General features: G+C 42.1%; 1 protein-coding gene and 1 long non-coding RNA gene across 6 annotated transcripts in view; both read left to right on the forward strand.

Moving 5' to 3' along the window:
• Nucleotides 1–686: 686 nt before the first annotated feature.
• LOC135570736 (uncharacterized) lies at nucleotides 687–10079 on the forward strand. Its single transcript, XR_010463588.1, has 3 exons — nucleotides 687–1686; nucleotides 6995–7062; nucleotides 10014–10079. It is a non-coding gene; the product is annotated as an uncharacterized LOC135570736 (long non-coding RNA).
• Nucleotides 10080–10096: 17 nt separating this feature from the next.
• LOC135570737 (NACHT, LRR and PYD domains-containing protein 12-like) overlaps nucleotides 10097–20895 on the forward strand; it is a 45751-nt gene continuing 34952 nt past the window's right edge. For all 5 annotated transcript variants that reach the window (XM_065016680.1, XM_065016677.1, XM_065016678.1 and 2 more), the window contains exons 1-2: nucleotides 10097–10195; nucleotides 20759–20875. In XM_065016680.1, coding sequence (XP_064872752.1) covers nucleotides 10113–10195; nucleotides 20759–20875 — 200 coding nt within the window. In that variant the 5' untranslated portion in view covers nucleotides 10097–10112. The remainder of the gene's footprint in view (nucleotides 10196–20758; nucleotides 20876–20895) is intronic.

The following is a 20895-nucleotide window of genomic DNA, read 5'->3' on the forward strand; positions in this document are numbered from 1 at the left end:
ATGTGTTGATCCAGATTTATTGTTGTTTTTCTGTTTGATGGAAACAGTTTGAGTTCTAACTACATTCCAACTGTATTTAATGGCGGTATGTAGTTGTGTTGTCATGTTGTATTGTAGTAACCCTCAACTGTATTTAATGGTGTTATGTAGTTGTGTTGTCATGTTGTATTGTAGTAACCCTCAACTGTATTTAATTGTGTTATGTAGTTGTGTTGTCATGTTGTATTGTAGTAACCCTCAACTGTATTTAATGGTGTTATGTAGTTGTGTTGTCATGAGGTATTGTAGTAACCCTCAACTGTATTTAATGGTGTTATATAGTTGTGTTGTCATGTTGTATTGTAGTAACCCTCAGCTGTATTTAATGGTGTTATGTAGTTGTGTTGTCATGTTGTATTGTAGTAACCCTCAACTGTATTTAATGGTGTTATGTAGTTGTGTTGTCATGTTGTATTGTAGTAACCCTCAACTGTATTTAATGGTGTTATGTAGTTGTGTTGTCATGTTGTATTGTAGTATCCCTCAACTGTATTTAATGGTGTTATGTAGTTGTGTTGTCATGTTGTTTGTAGTAACCCTCAACTGTATTTAATGGTGTTATGTAGTTGTGTTGTCATGTTTGAGTAACCCTCAACTGTATTTAATGGTGTTATGTAGTTGTGTTGTCATATTGTAGTAACCCTCAACTGTATTTAATGGTGTTATGTAGTTGTGTTGTCATGTTGTGAATGTTGTATTGTAGCAGGCCTAACCCTCAACATTTTCTGGTGATGGAGAGAGACACAGACAAGACACAGACACAGCAACAGAATAGGATATGATGGAGAGAGACACCAGACAAGACACAGAGACAACAACAGAATAGGATATGATGGAGAGAGACACCAGACAAGACACAGAGACAGCAACAGAATAGGATATGATGGAGAGAGACACCAGACAAGACACAGACACAGCAACAGAGGAATAGGATATGATGGAGAGAGACACAGACAAGACACAGACACAGCAACAGAGGAATAGGATATGATGGAGAGAGACACCAGACAAGACACAGAGACAGCAACAGAATAGGATATGATGGAGAGAGACACCAGACAAGACACAGACACAGCAACAGAGGAATAGGATATGATGGAGAGAGACACAGACAAGACACCGAGACAACAACAGAATAGGATATGATGGAGAGACACACCAGACAGGACACAGACAGCAACAGAGGAATAGGATATGATGGAGAGAGACACCAGACAAGACACCGAGACAGCAACAGAATAGGATATGACGGAGAGAGACACCAGACAAGACACAGACACAGCAACAGAGGAATAGGATATGATGGAGAGAGACACCAGACAAGACACAGAGACAGCAACAGACTAGGATATGATGGAGAGAGACACAGACAAGACACAGACACAGCAACAGAATAGGATATGATGGAGAGAGACACCAGACAAGACACGGAGACAGCAACAGACGACACAGAGAAAGTGATGGAGAGAGACAGAAGAATAGAGTTCCAGACAGTTGTAGAATGTATGCCAAGACACATTTTAAGAGCTATAAAGAGAGAGGGAGAGAGAACAGGCAGAACCTGATATGTAAATGAGCAGAGCAAATGAAAGTAACATTCAATGACCTGATGATCATTCAGACTCTGTTTCTATTGAGAGATAAAAGGTAAGACGACGATTGTTATGTGTATTCATATAGTTGATGATATTGTTATGTGTATTCATATACTTGATGATATTTATGGTGGACAGTGTTGTAATAGATAATAAATGTTTGATATTATATACATATATGTGTATTAGATGCGTGGGGTGAATTTGTTCTGTGCCCATCTGTGTGCCCCAGGGTGATCACTCCTACACTATGTAGAAACTAAAAGGGTTCTTTGGCTGTCCCCATAGGAGAACCCTTTGTAGAACCCTTTTTGGTACTAGGTAGAACCCTTTTGGGTTCCATGAAGAACCATTTCCACAGAGGGTTCTACATGGAAGCAAGAAGGGTTCTACCTGGAACTCAGTGTTCTCATATGAAAAATAATCTCCTATGGGGACAGCCGAAGGACCCGTTTGGAACCCTTTAGTCTAAGAGTGTACTGTATCATAGGTCTATAGACCAGGGTGATCTCCTACTGTATCATAGGTCTATAGACCAGGGTGATCTCCTACTGTATCATAGGCCTATAGACCAGGGTGATCTCCTACTGTATCATAGGTCTATAGACCAGGGTGATCTCCTACTGTATCATAGGTCTATAGACCAGGGTGATCTCCTACTGTATCATAGGTCTATAGACCAGGGTGATCTCCTACTGTATCATAGGTCTATAGACCAGGGTGATCTCCTACTGTATCATAGGTCTATAGGCCAGGGTGATCTCCTACTGTATCATAGGTCTATAGACCAGGGTGATCTCCTACTGTATCATAGGTCTATAGACCAGGGTGATCTCCAACTGTATCATAGGTCTATAGACCAGGGTGATCTCCTACTGTATCATAGGTCTATAGACCAGGGTGATCTCCTACTGTATCATAGGTCTATAGACCAGGGTGATCTCCTACTGTATCTTAGGTCTATAGACCAGGGTGATCTCCTACTGTATCATAGGTCTATAGACCAGGGTGATCTCCTACTGTATCATAGGTCTATAGACCAGGGTGATCTCCTACTGTATCATAGGTCTATAGACCAGGGTGATCTCCAACTGTATCATAGGTCTATAGACCAGGGTGATCTTCTACTGTTCATTAGTTCCCACCGTAGCAAAACGTTTGGCAACAGAACCCGTTTAGGTCACATTGTACAGCGTTTAGAGTGAACTGTTTAGGTCACATTGTACAGCGTTTACAGTGAACTGTTTAGGTCACATTGTACAGCGTTTACAGTGAACTGTTTAGGTCACATTGTACAGCGTTTACAGTGAACTGTTTAGGTCACATTGTACAGCGTTTACAGTGAACTGTTTAGGTCACATTGTACAGCGTTTACAGTGAACTGTTTAGGTCACATTGTACAGCGTTTACAGTGAACTGTTTAGGTCACATTGTACAGCGTTTACAGTGAACTGTTTGTGTTTTATGCAACTGTCACGGTCGTTGTAATGGACGGACCAAGGCACAGCATGTGTTGAATTCCACATATTTATTTAAAGTGAAACTACTTAACAAAACAATAACCAAGCAACAAAACGTGACGACGTGGTGCAACACACACAGACACAAAACAACAATGGAGGACTGAAGCTGATCCCCAATTAGAGACAACGATAATCAGCTGCCTTTAATTGGGAACCATACCAAAAACACCAACATAGAAATAGGAAAACTAGAACACCCTCCTAGTCATGCCCTGATCTACAACACCATAGAGAACCAAGGGCTCTCTGTGGTCAGGGCGTGACAGCAACATTTTAAAATTGTTGACTGTGGAGTAAACTAATGAATACAACCCAGGTTGTTGCCTACGACTCTGCATGTTGATACCTGCCTGATGCTGAAACCTGATTGTAGCCTGAGGGGTAAACTATGATACTAGCTAGATATACTGGTTTTCTAAAGTTAGCCAGATTCAGTTAGCTTCACATTCCAGCTCAGACCTCATCCATCAGAATATACAGAACAGAACAGAAAATATCTCAATGACTTGACATGTTCTGGTTGTGAATTCAGGCTACAAGGTGAGAATCCTGCCAGTGTTGTCACATATTATCAGGGTGGGTGGAATCAGGCACAGAGAGCAGACAGTTTATTCTCCGGAGCACAAGAAACACGGTTTCAACACACAGGGTGAACAATCCAACACAGGATCAAAGACAGACCGGAGAATAAAACACAAGTACTACACCAACTGACATGAATACAAAAACAATCCCGCACAAAACAAGGGGGGGACAACCTACTACATATAAGGATGTTAATTAAACTAAAATACACACAGGTGAAACTAATAAGACAAAACCAACAGACAAACGAAAAAGGGATCGGTGGTGGCTAGTAGGACGGTGCCCGAACAGGCAGGAGAGCCAACTTCGGCGAAAGTCGGGATAGGTGTAATGTTAGTATAGTGAAGTAAAACACTCCTAACAGTAGATAAATTAAATGTCTGGTGTAATGTTAGTATAGTGAAGTAAAACACTCCTAACAGTAGATAAATTAAATGTCTGGTGTAATGTTAGTATAGTGAAGTAAAACACTCCTAACAGTAGATAAATTAAATGTCTGGTGTAATGTTAGTATAGTGAAGTAAAACACTCCTAACAGTAGATACATTAAATGTCTGGTGTAATGTTAGTATAGTGAAGTAAAACACTCCTAACAGTAGATAAATTAAATGTCTGGTGTAATGTTAGTATAGTGAAGTAAAACACTCCTAACAGTAGATAAATTAAATGTCTGGTGTAATGTTAGTATAGTGAAGTATAACACTCCTAACAGTAGATAAATGTCTGGTGTAATTAAATGTCTGGTGTAATGTTAGTATAGTGAATGTAGATAAATTAAATGTCTGGTGTAATGTAAAACACTCCTAACAGTAGATACAATTAAATGTAAAACACTCCTAACAGTGGTGTAATGTTAGTATAGTGAATGACAGTAAAACACTCCTAACAGTCTACTTCTACTGAGACAGGTTGGTGTCAGTTTAATCATACAACATGGAGCTGACTGGACGTGGTCAAGTCAAATTCAATATATCAATATTCATATATTATAGTTCTACATTTAACATTTCATATGATAATGTAATTGTATCATAGTTCCTCTACATTTCATATGATAATGTAATTATATCATAGTTCCACTATAGTGTAGTGATCTCTACATTTCATATGATAATGTAATTGTATCATAGTTCCTCTATAGTGTAGTGAACCTCTACATTTCATATGATAATGTAATTATATCATAGTTCCTCTACATTTCATATGATGATGTAATTGTATCATAGTTCCACTATAGTGTAGTGATCTCTACATTTCATATGATAATGTAATTGTATCATAGTTCCACTATAGTGTAGTGATCCTCACTATATGAGCCACGTCACAATTCCAACCAAGTTACCCAATTGATGCCAATGGCGCGATGCGTAGGTTTTTGGCCTTTAACACATGCAACCTGGGTTCACTTCCCTGCCCCGCTGTTTGCTACATTGGTGTCAGAAGTGGTGTCTGAGACATGCTTTTGTGTGAGCCAGGTAACAATTCCCACCATGTGGGTTAACCCTATTGGTGCAATATAGGGTGTAGTGACCTCCCTGCCCGCTGTTTTCAACTATATTAACAGCACAGGCTGCCTGTAGGGTGTTGACCTCCTGCCTGCTGTTTTCAACTATATTAACAGCACAGGCTGCCTGTAGGGTGTTGACCTTTAACACATGCAACCTGCTGCCCCGCTGTTTGCAACTATATTAACAGCACAGGCTGCCTGTAGGGTGTTGACCTCCCTGCCAGCTGTTTTCAACTATATTAACAGCACAGGCTGCCTGTAGGGTGTTGACCTCCCTGCTGTTTTCTATATTAACAGCTGTTTTCTCCCCTGTCTGCTGTTTTCAACTATTTAACAGCACAGGCTGCCTGTAGGGTGTTGACCTCCCTGCCTGCTGTTTTCAACTATATTAACAGCACAGGCTGCCTGTAGGGTGTTGACCTCCCTGCCTGCTGTTTTCAACTATATTAACAGCACAGGCTGCCTGTAGGGTGTTGACCTCCCTGCCTGCTGTTTTCAACTATATTAACAGCACAGGCTGCCTGTAGGGTGTTGACCTCCCTGCCTGCTGTTTTCAACTATATTAACAGCACAGGCTGCCTGTAGGGTGTTGACCTCCCTGCCTGCTGTTTTCAACTATATTAACAGCACAGGCTGCCTGTAGGGTGTTGACCTCCCTGCCCGCTGTTTTCAACTATATTAACATCACAGGCTGCCTGTAGGGTGTTGACCTCCCTGCCTGCTGTTTTCAACTATATTAACAGCACAGGCTGCCTGTAGGGTGTTGACCTCCCTACCTGCTGTTTTCAACTATATTAACATCACAGGCTGCCTGTAGGGTGTTGACCTCCCTGCCTGCTGTTTTCAACTATATTAACAGCACAGGCTGCCTGTAGGGTGTTGACCTCCCTGCCTGCTGTTTTCAACTATATTAACAGCACAGGCTGCCTGTAGGGTGTTGACCTCCCTGCCTGCTGTTTTCAACTATATTAACAGCACAGGCTGCCTGTAGGGTGTTGACCTCCCTGCCTGCTGTTTTCAACTATATTAACAGCACAGGCTGCCCGACATTCATTGAACAAAGAGACACAATAATACGATTGAAAGGATTTTAGGATAACATCAGTAAGTGTTGATTTAGAGTTGTCTTCTGGGTTCAGCCTTCTAGTTGCCTTCATCAACAGGTTGTAATGTAATAAATGACATCACAATGACATGTCCTCAGAGTTGGAAAGATCCTACATCTGAACACATTATTTAACATGGTGACATGGTGCTGCTAGTCAAAGAAAACATTAAGAGACAGAATACAGGCGGTGGAGTTTGCACAAAGTTTACGTACAACAATATATTGAACTAGGTAGACTGAGCATAGAGCTAAAGGCTGTAACCACGGGGAAGAAACTGTTCAGATTGGGGTCTATAACATCCAATCACTTAGGTTTACAGCAGCTGACAGTTGCAACTTCATTGCTAATAACTCAAACTTCCTTTTTCAGATAAAGACATCATCTCTGTACAGATGTAGGATCTTAATTTGATCACCCTGTTGCAGGAAAACTAAAACTTGCAGTGTATTTGATGTTTTAAAATGCTTCTGAAGTTTGTCATTTCCACCTTTCCGCTTTAAAATGTTAATTATAATCCACATAATTTTTCTGCTTCAGTAAACTGTCTCAAATTAAGATCCTACATCTGTAGCAAAACACCTGTCTTTCATGTGTTCTCCTTTGACCATTTGACATCTTTTATTTACTGTTGTTTAGGCTGGTTGAATGAGTTGCCTATGAAAGCTACTTCATCTGTAAGAAAACAGGCGGCTGCACCAGTGACTGTAAGTTATGTGATTTCCTCATATGAAATTAAAAGTATGTTTGTAGCCTACGCAGTTATAAAATGGCTGTTGAAACTGTGACACATATTTCTCAGTACATTAGAAGTCAGATAAATGTGTTGAGACGTAGGAAAGATGGGCAAACTCTCGTTGGTCTTGGCTTTCTACACACTATTATAAGGTTAGTCGATGTCAGACATTAAATAGTCAGAGTAGGTTGGAGCTATGATCACTTATCATGCTGATAAACCTGATGGTCTCTGTGAACTGATCTGAACAGGTTTAGACTGGTCATCTATGATATGTAGGTTATATACAGTACATTCTCTGTCCTGCTACTGGTAGGACTATAACATTATGTGAACTGATCTGAACAGGTTTAGGCTGGTCATCTATGATATGTAGGTTATATACAGTACATTCTCTGTCCTGCTACTGGAAGGACTATAACATTATGTGAACTGATCTGAACAGGTTTAGACTGGTCATCTATGATATGTAGGTTATATACAGTACATTCTCTGTCCTGCTACTGGTAGGACTATAACATTATGTGAACTGATCTGAACAGGTTTAGACTGGTCATCTATGATATGTAGGCTATAGCCGAGGTATAGACCTTGATCTGCATTTCACTAACAACCCACTACTATACATTATAACCTAGTCTACTTTACATAATATAACATCTATATATCACTAACAACCCACTACTATACATTATAACCTAGTCTACTTTACATAATATAACATCTGCACATCACTAACAACCCACTACTATACATTATAACCTAGTCTACTTTACATAATATAACATCTACATATCACTAACAACCCACTACTATACATTATAACCTAGTCTACTTTACATAATATAACATCTACATATCACTACCAACCCACTATTATACATTATAACCTAGTCTACTTTACATAATATAACATATCACTAACAACCCACTACTATACATTATAACCTAGTCTACTTTACATAATATAACATCTACATATCACTAACAACCCACTACTATACATTATAACCTAGCCTACTTTACATAATATAACATCTACATATCACTAACAACCCACTACTGTACATTATAACCTAGTCTACTTTACATAATATAACATCTACATATCACTAACAACCCACTACTATACATTATAACCTAGTCTACTTTACATAATATAACATATCACTAACAACCCACTACTATACATTATAACCTAGTCTACTTTACATAATATAACACATCACTAACAACCCACTACTATACATTATAACCTAGTCTACTTTACATAATATAACATCTACATATCACTAACAACCCACTACTATACATTATAACCTAGTCTACGTTACATAATATAACATCTACACATCACTAACAACCCACTACTATACATTATAACCTAGTCTACTTTACATAATATAACATCTACATATCACTAACAACCCACTACTATACATTATAACCTAGTCTACTTTATATAATATAACATCTACATATCACTAACAACCCACTGCTATACATTATAACCTAGTCTGCTTTACATAATATAACATCTACATATCACTAACAACCCACTACTATATTATAACCTAGTCTGCTTTACATAATATAACATCTACATATCACTAACAACCCACTACTATACATTATAACCTAGTCTACTTTATATAATATAACATCTACATATCACTAACAACCCACTACTATACATTATAACCTAGTCTACTTTACATAATATAACATCTACATATCACTAACAACCCCTACTATACATTATAACCTAGTCTACTTTACATAATATAACTCACTAACAACCCACTACTATACATTATAACCTAGTGACTTTACATAATATAACATCTACATATCACTAACAACCCACTACTATACATTATAACCTAGTTACTTTACATAATATAACATCTACATATCACTAACAACCCACTACATATACAAACAGTGACTTATACATTATAACCTATATAACATATCACTAACAACCCACTACTATACATTATAACCTAGTCTACTTTACATAATATAACATCTACATATCACTAACAATCCACTACTATACATTATAACCTAGTCTACTTTAGATATGAAACCTTTCTGAATGGATCAATGATTTCCCCCTCAGATCATTCATGTCTGTTTTAGCCCTTCTGTCTATATTCTCAGATACATTTAGAAAATAACAGACTGAAAGACAATAAATAGCCTACTGTTAGTGAATAAAAACAAGTGTGAGACATGGCCTTGTGTTGCTGTACTGTCTATAACTACCTTAACAAACAGTGACTTATTATTATTATTATTATTATTATTATTGTTGTTGCTGTACTGTCTATAACTACCTTAACAAACAGTGACTTATTATTATTATTATTATTATTATTGTTGCTGTACTGTCTATAACTACCTTAACAAACAGTGACTTATTATTATTATTATTATTATTATTGTTGCTGTACTGTCTATAACTACCTTAACAGACAGTGACTTATTATTATTATTATTATTGTTGCTGTACTGTCTATAACTACCTTAACAAACAGTGACTTATTATTATTATTATTATTGTTGCTGTACTGTCTATAACTACCTTAACAAACAGTGACTTATTATTATTATTGTTGTTGCTGTACTGTCTATAACTACCTTAACAAACAGTGACTTATTATTATTATTATTATTATTATTATTGTTGCTGTACTGTCTATAACTACCTTAACAAACAGTGACTTATTATTATTACAGACAGTTACCATGGAGATGAAATGTCACAACTACGTTTTCATGTGATTGCATTAAATCATCTGATTGTTTCTGTGTCTGTTAGTAAATGTTTTATAAGAGAAAATTAATAAATGATAACAATTAACATTAAATAATTACTGTGTTAACCACACCCAACATTTTTGGATCTCTGTTTAGGGGTCAGTGCTCTAAAATGAGTCTCTCTGGGGAGAGAGAGGAGGGGGGCCCTGCCTCCAAAATGAGGAGGAGAGAGAGGAGGGGGGCCCTGCCTCTAAAATGAGTCTCTCTGGGGAGAGAGAGGAGGGGGGCCCTGCCTCTAAAATGAGTCTCTCAGGGGAACATGACACCAAAGCTAAGAGGTGAGATGACAATTTTTGATATCATTATTATGAGTTTTTTCCAAAATGTTCACATTTGTTTTTAATCAGAAATGGTTGTTATGGGTACCTTCAATATTACTGTTCTCAGATTTTTAACTAATAGATTTTAGATGGGTATATATATATATGTACATATATATATATATTCAGCTATCTTAATTAAGATGAATGCACTTTCTGTAAATCACTCTGGATAAGAGCATCTGCTAAATCAGGGTTCTCAATCCGGGGTCTGTGGAGGTACTGCAGGGGTTCTCAATCCGGGGTCTGTGGAGGTACTGCAGGGTTCTCAATCCGGGGTCTGTGGAGGTACTGCAGGGGTTCTCAATCCGGGGTCTGTGGAGGTACTGCAGGGGATCTCAATCCGGGGTCTGTGGAGGTACTGCAGGGGTTCTCAATCCGGGGTCTGTGGAGGTACTGCAGGGGTTCTCAATCCGGGGTCTGTGGAGGTTCTGCAGGGGTTCTCAATCCGGGGTCTGTGGAGGTACTGCAGGGGTTCTCAATCCGGGGTCTGTGGAGGTACTGCAGGGGTTCTCAATCCGGGGTCTGGGAGGTACTGCAGGGGTTCTCAATCCGGGGTCTGTGGAGGTACTGCAGGGGTTCTCAATCCGGGGTCTGTGGAGGTACTGCAGGGTTCTCAATCCGGGGTCTGTGGAGGTACTGCAGGGGATCTCAATCCGGAGGTACTGCAGGGGTTCTCAATCCGGGGTCTGTGGAGGTACTGCAGGGGTTCTCAATCCGGGGTCTGTGGAGGTTCTGTAGGGGTTCTCAATCCGGGGTCTGTGGAGGTACTGTAGGGGTTCTCAATCCGGGGTCTGTGGAGGAACTGCAGGGGTTCTCAATCCGGGGTCTGGGAGGTACTGCAGGGGTTCTCAATCCGGGGTCTGTGGAGGTACTGCAGGGGTTCTCAATCCGGGGTCTGTGGAGGTACTGCAGGGGTTCTCAATCCGGGGTCTGTGGAGGTACTGCAGGGGTTCTCAAACCGGGGTCTGTGGAGGTACTGCAGGGGTTCTCAATCCGGTGTCTGTGAAGGTACTGCAGGGGTTCTCAATCCGGGGTCTGGGGAGGTACTGCATGGGTTCTCAATCTGGGGTCGGCAGTGGTACTGCAGGGGTTCTCAATCCGGGGTCTGTGGAGGTACTGCAGGGGTTCTCAAACCGTCTGGGAGGTACTGCAGGGGTTCTCAAACCGGGGTCTGTGGAGGTACTGCAGGGTTCTCAATCCGGGGTCTGTGGAGATTCTGCAGGGGTTCCTCAGCACCCTGACTGTACTCGTTGCAATGTTAGACATTTGATAGAATTTCCACATGACACGACCACTTTGCCTGCTCTTAATTATTGACTAATATAATGAAATGCGTCTTTTAGACAATATAACCGTTATATCAACACTTCCGTTGATCAACACTCTTCACTTCCATTTAACAACTCTAAATAGCTTTGGCATAGTAGGTATCATGTCCATTGCCAATAATGTTGCCAATAATGTTGCATACAATGTTCATATTCATTGAACACATATTACACCCTAGATGCCTTCAAATGCCCAATTTATATCCATGTACAATTTAGGATTATTATTTAACAACATGATGTTGTGCTCCAAAGGGAGAACTTGAAATAACATGATGTAGATAATTAAATAATCAAAAGAAAAACGTGTTTATTATTTTACACTCTCAGAAAATAAGGTTCCTTATAGAACCATAAAGGCTTCTATCACTTCCTTAATATATGGAACCACTAAAACATTATATATATATTTGGGTTCAGTGAAGAAGAACCTCTGGAGTTCTGATCAACGGAAGGTTAATGTTTAGAGGATGTGAATCACGCAGCCTTCCAGTCATCAGATCACTTCTGGTGGGTTTTTTCCCGGCCCGGGATTTGAACCAGCCACCTTTTGGCCACAACACCAACTCCTTATCCACTGGGAGAATGTGCCAAAATGTAGACACAATGCTGTGCAGACATAAATGGTATGACTTATTGTAATTATTATACATAAATCATTGCCAAAAGCACAAGACATACTGTTGCATGTTGGTCTATATTATTAATGGATTGATCATATAGAAATATAAAACATTATTTTTACTGCTGCTGTTGAAAAGGAACAATGACTCATTATTCTATAGATTATCAAGACACCTGAACCTGTTAACTGCTTAGGACACCTGCTATTAACTCTATAGTATTATCAAGACACCTGCTGTTAACTCTTAACTACTTAGGACAGCTCACGAGGTGTCCCAAATATCTGCTGACTAGGTGGGACTAGAGACCTCATGCATAGCTTTAATTTAAATGGTGACCCACAGTGCTAAACCTTAAACATTTTCTGGTCATGGTTAAGCATATTTGTTTTCAGAAAAAGTTATAGAACCTAAACAAAATGTATGTCACTGTCCTCTTTTTCAAGATGTGGCCAATTTAAACAGCCAGAATACATTTTATAATTAAGAAATAACACTTTTTTTTGACTACTTGTTGTTTAAATGGCTGCTGGGTAATTTGATAAGCATCGAAATGTTCGTTCGTAGACATCCGATTGAGTGAAAGCTGCGCAGTTTCACTGAGTTAGAAAACAAATGGACAGGTGTAGCTCACTGATTTGTAGATCTGACGCAGTTGCTACTTCAGATTATGAGCCTAGCAGTTGTCCTGAATGAGTTATGTAGTACCTACAGAAGGCCACAGGGAGGAGCAAGAGACCTATAAACCCATACTGTTTTTTACCTTAAAAACCCTGAACCTCACAATCAAATCAAATGTATTTATAAAGCCCTTTTTACATCAGCATCTATCCCTACGTATGACCTATTTTAGCATTAACCTTAACCCTAATTATTTTAGAAACTGTTTTAGTAATAATATTAAGTTAGTAAATACCACTATGGTATTAATTAGCACTGATTATTTTGTTAATCAAAACCTGTCTCAGCATTTTGCTGTTTTTGTTTTGTTATTTTATTATATTTATTATTGCAAGGCAGAACACTTGATCAACAAGCCACGTGTTTTATTTTTCAAATGTGGTTTGAACTGTGTGACCAAGTAACCTCTATGTGAAAGTCTAGCAATTGGCTTGGGTAGATGGGGCAGGTTTGAGACTGATCTAAGGAATTATTAACAAGAAAAATACTCTTTATTTCTCAGCTGCCCCACCAACGTCTGTAGGTGAATTAATAACTTTGAATTGCAAAATGTCCAATAGATGGAAGCATAAGACCACAAAGCATCAGTTATAGGCTACAAGCAGCAATATGATGGACCACGAAGCATCAGTTATAGTCTACAAGTAGCAATATGATGGACCATGAAGCATCAGTTATAGTCTACAAGCAGCAATATGATGGACATACAATAGCATGCAACCACAGACTATGTGGTTTTCTAAAATGGTTTTCTAAAATGGTCTCATTACTTTAGTTAGCTGTATATCTCCTATTAGGGCTGTGTTGCTTTGGGAGAGAAAAACAAGTGACTATAGCAGGTATTGAATCCCAGGTAAATAATCACTAGTCAAAACCTCAACCTTAGTATACATTCATTATAAAAATCACCTTAATATCTGATATTGCTTATAAACAACCTCGGAATAGAAAAGACAGAGTGGGACTTCCAGCCCGTCAATAAATGACATCATGCAACCCAGCAGTTAGCAAATAGCACATTTTCAACTTTAGGGCACAAGTCCAGGTCTCCTCCTCCTTAGCCACTGGGTGAAAACATGAGTTAATCTGCCAAAATGAAGACAAAATGCTATACATGGTATGACTTGTTATACATAAATATTATACATAATTATAATACATAAATCATTGCCAAAAGCACAAGACATACTGTTGCATGTAGGTCTACATTATTAATGGATTGATCATATAGAAATATAAAACATTATTTTTACCTGCTCCAAAACAATTACATGTTGAACAGGAACCACTGACTCACTGCATTATTCTATAGTGTTATCAAGACACCTGCTGTTAACTCTTTACTACTTAGGACACCTGCTGTTAACTCTTAACTACTTAGGACAGCTGCTGTTAACTCTTAACTACTTAGGACACCTGCTGTTAACTCTTAACTACTTAGGACACCTGCTGTTAACTCTTAACTACTTAGGACAGCTGCTGTTAACTCTTAACTACTTAGGACACCTGCTGTTAACTCTTAACTACTTAGGACACCTGCTGTTAACTCTTAACTACTTAGGACAGCTGCTGTTAACTCTTAACTACTTAGGACACCTGCTGTTAACTCTTAACTACTTAGGACAGCTGCTGTTAACTCTTAACTACTTAGGACAGCTGCTGTTAACTCTTAACTACTTAGGACACCTGCTGTTAACTCTTAACTACTAAGGACAGCTGCTGTTAACTCTTAACTACTAAGGACACCTGCTGTTAACTCTTAACTACTTACCTGCTGTTAACTCACTTAGGACACTGCTGTTAACTCTTAACTACTTAGGACACCTGCTGTTAACTCTTAACTACTTAGGACACCTGCTGTTAACTCTTAACTACTAAGGACAGCTGCTGTTAACTCTTAACTACTAAGGACACCTGCTGTTAACTCTTAACTACTTAGGACACCTGCTGTTAACTCTTAACTACTAAGGACACCTGCTGTTAACTCTTAACTACTTAGGACACCTGCTGTTAACTCTTAACTACTAAGGACACCTGCTGTTAACTCTTAACTACTAAGGACAGCTGCTGTTAACTCTTAACTACTTAGGACACCCGCTGTTAACTCTTAACTACTTAGGACAGCTGCTGTTAACTCTTAACTACTTAGGACACCTGCTGTTAACTCTTAACTACTTAGGACACCTGCTGTTAACTCTTAACTACTTAGGACACCTGCTGTTAACTCTTAACTACTTAGGACAGCTCACGAGGTGTCCTAAATATCTAAATATCCGACTAGGTGGGATTAGAGACTTCATGCATAGTTACCCACCCACTTATACCCATAAGTGTAAGATGTCTTTATTCTCAGCACTTATACGACCAATGTTCTACTCTGAGACACTGTGTGAACATGGTCCCAGATCTCAACATATTGTTATAAAACAACGTAGAATGTTTGTTTTACATAATAATAAAAAATGAATATTACTAATGTAACCCACTGTAAAGACTGGGTTTAGTTGATTGTGTTGCACTGCTCATGTCCGCGTTCTGGAACTGTCCGTGTCCCCGTACAGAACTGTCCGCGTCCCTTAACCCCTAACTCTAGGTATGTCCGCATCCCAGTACTCCTTATAGTCTCATTATTACCTCAACTACCTGGTACCCTGCACATTGACTCAGTACTGGTACTCCTTATAGTCTCATTATTACCTCAACTACCTGGTACCCTGCACATTGACTCAGTACTGGTACTCCTTATAGTCTGATTATTACCTCAACTACCTGGTACCCTGCACATTGACTCAGTACTGGTACTCCTTATAGCCTCATTATTACCTCAACTACCTTGTACCCTGCACATTGACTCAGTACTGGTACTCCTTATAGTCTCATTATTACCTCAACTACCTGGTACCCCTGCACATTGACTCAGTACTGGTTCTCCTTATAGCCTCATTATTACCTCAACTACCTGGTACCCTGCACATTGACTCAGTACTGGTACTCCTTATAGTCTGATTATTACCTCAACTGCCTGGTACCCTGCACATTGACTCAGTACTGGTACTCCTTATAGTCTCATTATTACCTCAACTACCTGGTACCCTGCACATTGACTCAGTACTGGTACTCCTTATAGTCTGATTATTACCTCAACTACCTGGTACCCTGCACATTGACTCAGTACTGGTACTCCTTATAGCCTCATTATTACCTCAACTACCTGGTACCCTGCACATTGACTCAGTACTGGTACTCCTTATAGTCTCATTATTACCTCAACTACCTGGTACCCTGCACATTGACTCAGTACTGGTACTCCTTATAGTCTCATTATTACCTCAACTACCTGGTACCCTGCACATTGACTCAGTACTGGTACTCCTTATAGTCTCATTATTACCTCAACTACATGTACATTTAAGTCATTTAGCAGACGCTCTTATCCAGAGCCTGGTACCCTGCACCTCAACTACATGCACATTGACTCAGTACTGAACATACATACATCCCCGTACAGCACTGTCGTCGTCCCCGTACAGAACTGTTCTCATCCCCGTACAGAACTGTCCTCGTCCCCGTACAGAACTGTCCTCGTCCCCGTACAGAACTGTCCGCGTCCCCGTACAGAACTGTCCTCATCCCCGTACAGAACTGTCCTCGTCCCTGTACAGAACTGTCCCGTCCCCGAACAGAACTGTCCTCATCCCCGTACAGAACTGCCCTCGTCCCCGTACAGAACTGTCCTCGTCCCCGTACAGAACTGTCCTCATCCCCGTACAGAACTGTCCGCGTACAGAACTGTCCTCATCCCCGTACAGAACTGTCCTCATCCCCGTATAGAACTGTCCTCATCCCCGTACAGAACTGTCCACGTCCCCGTACAGAACTGTCCTCCTCCCCGTACAGAACTGTCCTCATCCCCATACAGAACTGTCCTCATCCCCGTACAGAACTGTCCTCATCCCCGTACAGAACTGTCCTCATCCCCGTACAGAACTGTCCTCATCCCCGTACAGAACTGTTCTCATCCTCGTACAGAACTGTTCTCATCCCCGTACAGAACTGTCCTTATCCCCGTACAGAACTGTCCTCGTCCCCGTACAGAACTGTACTCATCCCCGTACTGTACTGTCCTCATCCCCGTACAGAACTGTTCTCATCCCCGTACAGAACTGTCCTCATCCCCGTACAGAACTGTTCTCATCCCCGTACAGAACTGTCCTCATCCCCATACAGAACTGTCCTCATCCCCGTACAGAACTGTTCACGTCCCCGTACAGAACTGTCCTCCTCCCCGTACAGAACTGTCCTCATCCCCATACAGAACTGTCCTCATCCCCGTACAGAACTGTCCTCATCCCCGTACAGAACTGTCCGCGTACAGAACTGTCCACGTACAGAACTGTCCTCATCCCCGTACAGAACTGTCCTCATCCCCGTACAGAACTGTCCTCATCCCCGTACAGAACTGTCCTCGTCCCCGTACAGAACTGTCCTCATCCCCGTACAGAACTGTTCTCATCCCCGTACAGAACTGTTCTCATCCCCGTACAGAACTGTCCTCATCCCCATACAGAACTGTGCTCATCCCCGTACAGAACTGTCCTCATCCCCGTACAGAACTGTTCGCGTACCCGTACAGAACTGTCCCCGTACAAAACTGTCCCCGTACAGAACAGTCCGCGTCCCCGTACAGAACTGTCCGCGTCCCCGTACAGAACTGTCCACGTCCCTGTACAGAACTGTCCTCGTCCCCGTACAGAACTGTCCGCGTCCCCGTATTGAACTGTCCCCGTACAGAACTGTCCCCGTACAGAACAGTCCGCGTCCCCGTACAGAACTGTCCACGTCCCTGTACAGAACTGTCCTCGTCCCTGTACAGAACTGTCCCCGTACAGAACTGTCCGCGTCCCCGTACAGAACTGTCCCCCATACAGAACTTTCACCATACAGAACTGTCCGCGTCCCAGTACAGAACTGTCCGCGTACCCGTACAAACAGTCCCCGTACAGAACTGTCCCTGTACAGAACTGTCCGCGTCCCCGTACAGAACTGTCCGCGTCCCCGTACAGAACTGTCCGCGTCCCTGTACAGAACTGTCCCCGTACAGAACTGTCCGCGTCCCCGTACAGAACTGTCCTCATCCCCGTACAGAACTGTCCGCGTCCCCGTACAGAACTGTCCGCGTCCCCGTACAGAACTGTCCGCGTCCCCGTACAGAACTGTTCGCGTCCCCGTACAAAACTGTCCGCGTCCCTGTACAGAACTGTCCCCGTACAGAACTGTCCGCGTCCCTGTACAGAACTGTCCTCATCCCCGTACAGATCTGTCCGCGTCCCCGTACAGAACTGTCCGCGTCCCATACAGAACTGTCCCTGTACAGAACTGTCCGCGTCCCCGTACAGAACTGTCCGCGTCCCTGTACAGAACTGTCCCCGTACAGAACTGTCCGCGTCCCCGTACAGAACTGTCCTCATCCCCGTACAGAACTGTCCGTGTCCCCGTACAGAACTGTCCGCGTCCCCGTACAGAACTGTCCACTTCCCATACAGAACTGTCCTCATCCCCGTACAGAACTGTCCGCGTCCCCGTACAGAACTGTTCGCGTCCCCGTACAAAACTGTCCGCGTCCCTGTACAGAACTGTCCGCGTCCCGTACAGAACTGTCCTCATCCCCGTACAGAACTGTCTGCATCCTCGTACAAAACTATCTGCGTCCCCGTACAGAACTATCCGCGTACCCGTACAAACAGTCCCCGTACAGAACTGTCCCTGTACAGAACTGTCCGCGTCCCTGTACAGAACTGTCCCCGTACAGAACTGTCCGCGTCCCTGTACAGAACTGTCCCCGTACAGAACTGTCCGCGTCCCTGTACAGAACTGTCCCCGTACAGAACTGTCCGCGTCCCCGTACAGAACTGTCCTCATCCCCGTACAGAACTGTCCGCGTCCCCGTACAGAACTGTCCGCGTCCCCGTACAGAACTGTCCGCGTCCCATACAGAACTGTCCTCATCCCCGTACAGAACTGTCCGCGTCCCCGTACAGAACTGTTCGCGTCCCCGTACAAAACTGTCCGCGTCCCTGTACAGAACTGTCCCCGTACAGAACTGTCCGCGTCCCTGTACAGAACTGTCCTCATCCCCGTACAGAACTGTCCGCGTCCCCGTACAGAACTGTCCGCGTCCCATACAGAACTGTCCCTGTACAGAACTGTCCGCGTCCCCGTACAGAACTGTCCGCGTCCCTGTACAGAACTGTCCCCGTACAGAACTGTCCGTGTCCCCGTACAGAACTGTCCTCATCCCCGTACAGAACTGTCCGCGTCCCCGTACAGAACTGTCCTCATCCCCATACAGAACTGTCCGCGTCCCCGTACAGAACTGTTCGCGTCCCCGTACAAAACTGTCCGCGTCCCTGTACAAAACTGTCCGCGTCCCAGTACAGAACTGTCCTCGACCCCGTACAGAACTGTCCCCGAAAAGAACTGTCCGCGTCCCCTTACAGAACTGTCCGCGTCCCGTACAGAACTGTCCTCATCCCCGTACAGAACTGTCCGCGTCCCGTACAGAACTGTCCTCATCCCCGTACAGAACTGTCTGCATCCTCGTACAAAACTATCTGCGTCCCCGTACAGAACTATCCGCGTCCCCGTACAGAACTGTCCGCGTCCACGTTCAGTGTGGCGCCAAGGAGATTGTCTGGTTACGCGCAGAGTGGACTGAGGTGATCTTGGGGAATAACGACGGAGTTTGTTACAGTGTTGAGACAGTTTACTGTTCAATTTGCTTTTTTCGTTACGGTCAGAGACAGTATGAGTGAAGCCATATCCTTTTCACTCTCTATCCTTGTTTCATTTTGTGGTTCACCGGATTCATCATCATCGAGACGAGGTACAGACGAACAAGCTGCTAGCTAGTCGGTACAGCTCGGTAATCTAGTTAGCTACTCTACCAGCAGCATCCTAGTTATCCTAGCCATTCGGTACAGCTCGGTAAGCTAGCTAGCTACTCTACCAGCAGCATCCTAGTTACCATAGCTACCACTACATCATCACTGGCTGTCTGCATTTCTTGTGGACCGATGGAGCTCCCGGTTGTTTCTTCCACCTGTTAAATCCCGGTGAGGCTTCTCCCTCTCTCGTTGACGGATGCTGGCTACCTCTGTCCGGTTCTCCTCTCTTCACTAGATGGACGGTAACTTTAGTGTTTAAACCCTCTGTGTCCAAGGACCGAACTTTTGAATATTATTTTCAGGGCGCCTCAATAGGAGGTATTGAACCCCGGGTAAATAATCACTAGTCAGAACCTCAACCTCAGTATACATTCATTATAAAAATCATCTTAATATCTGATATTGTGAGTTAACAACCTCGAGAGTGCATCTTCCAGCCCTCCAATAAATTACATCATTCAACCCTCCTGGTTAGTAAATTTACCTCAACATGCCCCCGGAGAAGGCAGAGTAACGACACCAGCCTTTTAGCGGGGCTGACAGACTGACTACAACGCTCGCGTTGCTAAATTAATTTCGTCATTAAACATGACACACTGCTCGCGCGCTGCAACGAGCGTCTAGAAGTCAGTTCTATTTGTGACGCAATTCGCGCTGCATCTCCTCATTGATTTATAGAAGCAGGTACCCACGTGCCATCTCCTCATTGGTTTATAGAAGCAGGTACCCTCATTTAGCAAAAAAAACATAACCTATTAACATAAACATAACTTCTTTAAACAATAAAAGCTCATTTACGAACATTTCTGAAAATTGATAAATATAAATATCTGAACATGAATTTAAAGCGTTTAAACGTTATAGAATGAAACTCTTCTTATGTTTCCCCATCTGAGCTCAGAGTAGATGAGAGATGTAATGTTTGTCTCTGTTGTGTTGAAGTCCAATCAAGCAGGAGAGACCAGCCTCCCCTGTACCCAGCTGTGTGTCTATGAAGAGTGACAAGTCTTTGCGTCATCCTATAGAGTTTAGAGAGGGAGACTTTTCTACTGAACAAAGGTAAGAAGAACTCATGGGTC

Source organism: Oncorhynchus nerka, unplaced genomic scaffold (genome assembly GCF_034236695.1).
Source record: "Oncorhynchus nerka isolate Pitt River unplaced genomic scaffold, Oner_Uvic_2.0 unplaced_scaffold_910, whole genome shotgun sequence".
In the NCBI taxonomy this organism is placed as follows: Eukaryota; Metazoa; Chordata; class Actinopteri; order Salmoniformes; family Salmonidae; genus Oncorhynchus; species Oncorhynchus nerka.